Raw genomic sequence first — 5229 nt, 5'->3', positions numbered from 1 at the left:
GCATCTTCATCCGGTCCTGGCATCATCATGTTGTTATGTATGTTGTAAACACGAGATGATTGAATTTGTCCTCTGGCCGCCTCTTCTTTTCAAGGAATCTAAGAAGCAAAGAAGAATCAATAAAAATCTCTAGTCTGAGAAGCTGAACAATTCTATCTTCTCGCAGGCAATAAGCCGTCAGGTTATTCGCAGGCCATGGGTAGCTTTCTGGGAGAGGGGCGAGAAGAGGTCGGGACCGAATTTGAAGATCAAGAGATCTATTTTGCTGCTCTGGTGACGCGGAGACCTCCTGAACAACGCCTGACTTTTAGTCGAAGTGTTCAGCGTGGCAGTCTTGAAAGTGATGTAGATCATAGGCCAATGATTCAAGGTACCCGTTGAAATTCAGCGCCACCCGTTGATGTCGTTGGAAACGACGGCGATAGAGGATTTAAATGAGCAGTGTACTGAAGTAAAGGAGGAAGCCGTGACCGTGACCTAAACTTCGAAAGACGGACGCATGGAGGAGGCCAATGCCGTCGTTGTCGTGACGAGCCTCTCCTGAGCAGAAAAAGAGAAAAATCACAGAGTCCGTCTGCAATACATGATGGACTTAGGAGCCATCTTGGATCTAGCTAATTGCAATGAAGTAGGCTTGAATTTGTTGCTCCCTCCATAATAGGGAAATGGTGAGGATCAACAGACGTCACGATTTTCGCTGGATGATTCAAGTCGAAAATGCACAAGGGCTTGATTAGCCATGAGACTCGTATAAACCCAGAAATCCCAAGTATCAACTACTATCACAGCAAACGGTGAAATAATTCTTGAAATACCTTTCTGCGACGAGGTTTGCTCGGTGAGAAATCCTTTTGACGCCACAATCTCTCCTTTTCTATCCATCTCAAAGGGTTACAACCAAGTTCTCTGTGTTTTAATCTGACATCAACCTTTTGTCCAGATTCTTGATTGCAGACATGACGCAAGTTCTCCTACACACATCGGTGGCGAACTGCGGTTCCCGAACTCTCGCACCTATCTTTGATCTGGGCCTTACGGCCCAGCCATGGTTGACTCAGACGCCTCAGAGCGTTGAGAACCAAATAGAATCGCTCGACAGCGCCGTTCATCGCCAAGCATGTATAATCAAAAGGCTCTCAACTCCTCGAAGCATTTGGTATCTTGCATGCATCACGGTGCCTAATCCTTCAGAGCCGGAGCTACGCCAAAGCTCCAATCAAGATATCGAGCGGCTGTCCGACTTCCGGCTCATCCACATCAAGGCATCCATCATCCACGTAGATATGAGAGATCGGGACGAGGTGGCCTTCAAGCTGACCACCGAATCAATAAACTCCCTTGTTGAGTACTACGAAAGATCCCACCGTGTTGGTCCCGTGGCGAAGACGCATGAGCGGTCTAGGAATGATCGAGTGCGGATTAAGGTGTGTAACGACTTTACACGAGCCATCAAAGAGTTCGTGTACCGTACACATGTCTACGCTTTGGAAGGACTCGAAAAGAACGGCGCCGGCGAGTTGCTTGTCAATGATAGTGAAAAGGTGAAGGAAATCATTCTGAGCATGATGTAATCACCAAATGGGACCTCTGTTATCTCTTGATTATCTTGAGAAGAATGCTATCAAGCCAATTGTTTCTCTATCAATATTACTGAACCGGCCAGCTTAGTAGGCACCCTTTCAACAAGTTACATAACTCAACCTCTATAGAACTGAGACAGTACCGGAAAGCCATACGATCGTCTTCTCGGACGGCTCCAGGGCGACGAACGGAGCCGTGGGCTACGGCTTCGTCATCTACCGAAACTCCAAACGCATAGCGCAAGGATGCGGCCGACTCGGACTAGCGGAAGTGTTCGACGCCGAGGTCGAAGGAGCGCGAGCCGGCCTCAGAAGGGCTCTGCTCACTAGTCGTGGCCATCCAATCCACATATGTATCGACAACACCAGCGTTATACAAGGTATCCGCGGCAAGGCGCCGGACTCGTCACAAGAGACCTTCCTCGAAATCCAAGAAGCAGCCAGGATATTTGATGTACGGACGCACTGGTCTCCGGGACACCAGTGTATCGAAGGAAACGAGGCCGCAGACCGACTGGCCAAAGAAGGAACGACACTGCAGGCGCGAATGGGTCAAATGGCAACAATGGCGGGCATCAAGCGGCTTGCAAGGGAAAAACTACAGAGCCAGCATAGGAGATGGTGGTATAAAGAGCGAAGGCCGCGGTACGCGGACTTGGGGCTCGAGGCAGCTCTATGCAGTCCTCCTGAACTGGCCTTGCCGCGGGCTACGTTACACCACCTGCTGGCGGCACGATCGGGTCACGGAGACTTTGAACAATATCATCGACGTTTCAACCACGACGACGCTCTACTGACGTGCTCTTGTGGAGAGGCGAAAGACGTGGACCACCTGGTCTACTGTCGACTAACGCTGGCGAGGAGGCAACGGTGGCCGACCCTCCACTCTCGCAGTACGCCCGAGCCCATAGGCCCTATGGGATCTCTCGAGGCCTACTTCGAGAGATTAATCACCGACCCGCGAGGCTTCGAGGCCTTTCTCCGCGTGACGGACTTCTTCCAGAAGATCTGTCCGCGGTAGCAGCACCCATATACGTAGATGTGAGTGCGGACTACAAAGAACCTCCCGATTCCAAGGGACGATTTAGAAAAGAATGAAATTGGGGCACCAGCGGGAACCGGAGACAGATAGAACGCGTAGTGGCCACAAGGCATGATTTGGAGGACGATGTAAAGAGACGACGTACTGTAGAGTAGGTAGCCTTCGCTCACGGCCCTCCACGCCCTATACCCTTCGGGAGGTCTGCGGTAAGGGCCTAGGTCCCTCCGCCACGGCGTTAAATACAACAACAACAACAACAACAACTCTATAGAACTGTACACAAAATTGGCGGTTCCCGAGCTCTTGCTTTATTGAGTGTTTCTCTGCGCTGATCTGCTCTTTCGAGTCACCTAGCTGCTCGCGCGTATTGATTACGGCGATATTTTGACTCTCGACCCGAATGCGCCCCGGGATCGTGTCGGCGTGTCGCGAGCCCTGCCGGTCTGGCTCAGCACGAAACCGTTGGACCATTCCATCACGGCATTCAAAAACGTCGAGCTTCCTGCCAAAGCGCTACTTGGCTCGCCCGCAAAAGCTAACGATGACCGGGCAGAGTTCCTGGTCCAGATCCACTGCGTTTCCGTGGGATATTGTCATTGTCCATGATGGGCGTGTCGGCCTTGAAGATGGCCGGGTGTATCACGGCCATGTATAGCCAGCGTCGGCAGGTTGGGGTCGGAAATCACGGGCGAGTGGTGCCTATTATGAGTTTCAGCACGCAGCAGCGCCCCATACTCAAGACGCTGGCCTTCGGGGAGGTTCTGCATGCTTATGCCGAATGGACCGTTAAGCTATTCATGAACCCCGACACCACCGCTGACGTTCGCAGAGGCCTTACGCCCGCTTTCAAAGCACTCGTAGTGGGTTCATCGCATTTGCTCGTCGAGCTTGTCGAACGATGCGGGTGGCAGGGTTTTTATGCTTACAGACAGATCAGTGAGCTGGCGTCTACGTTCCAGGGGACTTCAGTCGCAGAGGATGACACACTGGTCAGCAGCATCTGTATTTCTTTCGTGCATTTCTTGAGATCCACCGACTAACTCATGGGACAGGCCTGGCGTCGGAGCTTCTGGCACAGAAATACTGCCTGCCTCAACCGGTCGATCGAAGAAGCCCTCTGGCCATGTACGAGAGGGGAGTAGTCGACGAGATTGCGGCGAGAATGGCTCCGATACCTAGCGGTCATCGAAGCAGCGAGTTCAATGCGGCGGTCCCTCTTTGATGCGGAACTATGGTGGAGGCTATCGGACAACGCATGGCTTCTAAGGCAGCACTGCATTCCGGTAATGTACCCCTGGAAGTGCTCGATCTCTCTGAGAAACGTTGTATCCAGGAAGACGCTAATTGGCACGTCGAGCATGGCAATTACAGCCAGACACGAGTCTGGACGGCAGAGGAGAGGGCGTTTACTAATTTGATGCCTCGATTGCCGGAACTGGTAAGAGGACCAATGCTAAAGACTACACCACAGCTCCCATCATCAATGGCGAGGCCTTGAAGAATTTTCTTACGCGTTTGCCTGCCTATGGCAATGAGTGGAAGGGCACAGGAAACCCGCCTCAGAAAGCGAAGCTTTAGAAGTCGGTAGATGAGAAGGTCAGAGCTACGAACATGGCGTACCTAGACTGTGTCACTTGGTCAACCGCTGACGACCATGTCGTCGTGACCGAGATTTGAGGCGATAGAAGGACGATAAAAGATGTACTTTTGCAGGCGAGGTTTATCAAAATTCAGTGAATGTCCGTAATGTCTAGATGCCGATTCGGAAGTAGGCTCGATATTTCACAAAAGGATCCAGGCAATATCTTAAGCACTGCACGCCGAAAAACCCAGTATTCTATACATGGCTTCGCGACATAAGAAAATGTGCCGCCTTGCCTGAGGTTTACTTACGATACACCAGAGGTAAAGACCCATGCACACTAGATATAAAGGAATTCCGTCTATGTGACAATCTAATACAGCAGATGACTGATGCGAGTGTAGGTATTACGTGATTTTGGTCACTCGTGCTACAAGCATGATAACGTGGCACTAAAGAGTAAATCTTTCAACTTGGGAAACTATTTATTTTTGACACAGTTATTAGAATCTAGCCGACCAATTAGCACACCGCGTAATCACTATGCATCTATATCGCTACCTTCCTGACTGGTTAAGGGAAAGCCTCGCTCGCCCATGGCCTTGCGCCTGTCAAACATATGGAGTACCGCAAGATGAGCGAATGTCATGGCTGGGCCGAGAGTAACCCCGGCTCCCAACGACGCACAACCCATGACCGACGCCGATGAGTTGCCGGCCGCGTATAGGCCGCCAATGACGTTGCCACGTGTATCTACCACGCGCCCATGCCCGTCCGTCAGCAGGCCGCCTTTGGTGCCCGCGTCTCCCGGAGTCACCTTCACGGCATAATATGGGGGTTCATCAAGGTTTCCCATGTTTGGTCGCTTTGCGTTTCTGTCCCCAACGAAGAGGTGGTACTTGCTGCGGCCTTTGCCGAATAGCCCATCGACTCCGTCGTTGCACGCCTGGTTCCACGTCTCAACCGTCCGTAACAGACCGTTGGCTTCGACGCCGATTTGAGCTGCGAGACTGGCCAAGTCGTCT

General features: G+C 51.7%; 3 protein-coding genes across 3 annotated transcripts; 2 read left to right on the top strand and 1 right to left on the bottom strand.

Annotated features, from left to right (window-relative positions):
* Window positions 1–956: 956 nt before the first annotated feature.
* CABS01_16921 (uncharacterized protein) lies at window positions 957–1571 on the top strand (the record flags this gene model as incomplete). Its single annotated transcript, XM_060550249.1, has 1 exon — window positions 957–1571. The coding sequence occupies one exon, from the start codon at window positions 957–959 to the stop codon at window positions 1569–1571; it is 615 nt and encodes a 204-aa protein (XP_060400849.1).
* Window positions 1572–3326: 1755 nt separating this feature from the next.
* On the top strand, window positions 3327–3844 carry CABS01_16920 (uncharacterized protein; the record flags this gene model as incomplete). The annotated part of the gene is made up of 2 exons (XM_060550248.1): window positions 3327–3624; window positions 3675–3844. 2 exons carry the CDS (start codon window positions 3327–3329, stop codon window positions 3842–3844), a joined length of 468 nt encoding a protein of 155 aa, XP_060400848.1.
* A 933-nt stretch (window positions 3845–4777) lies between these two features.
* CABS01_16919 (uncharacterized protein) lies at window positions 4778–5229 on the bottom strand (the record flags this gene model as incomplete). The annotated part of the gene is made up of 2 exons (XM_060550247.1): window positions 4778–4812; window positions 4892–5229. Coding segments are annotated over 2 exons (373 nt in total), but the record flags the coding sequence as incomplete, so codon positions are not given.

This window comes from Colletotrichum abscissum, assembly GCF_030869225.1.
Source record: "Colletotrichum abscissum strain IMI 504890 chromosome Unknown Scaffold_203.1, whole genome shotgun sequence".
In the NCBI taxonomy this organism is placed as follows: Eukaryota; Fungi; Ascomycota; class Sordariomycetes; order Glomerellales; family Glomerellaceae; genus Colletotrichum; species Colletotrichum abscissum.
Note: the sequence above shows the minus strand (reverse complement) of the source record. Positions and strands in the feature narration are given on the sequence as shown.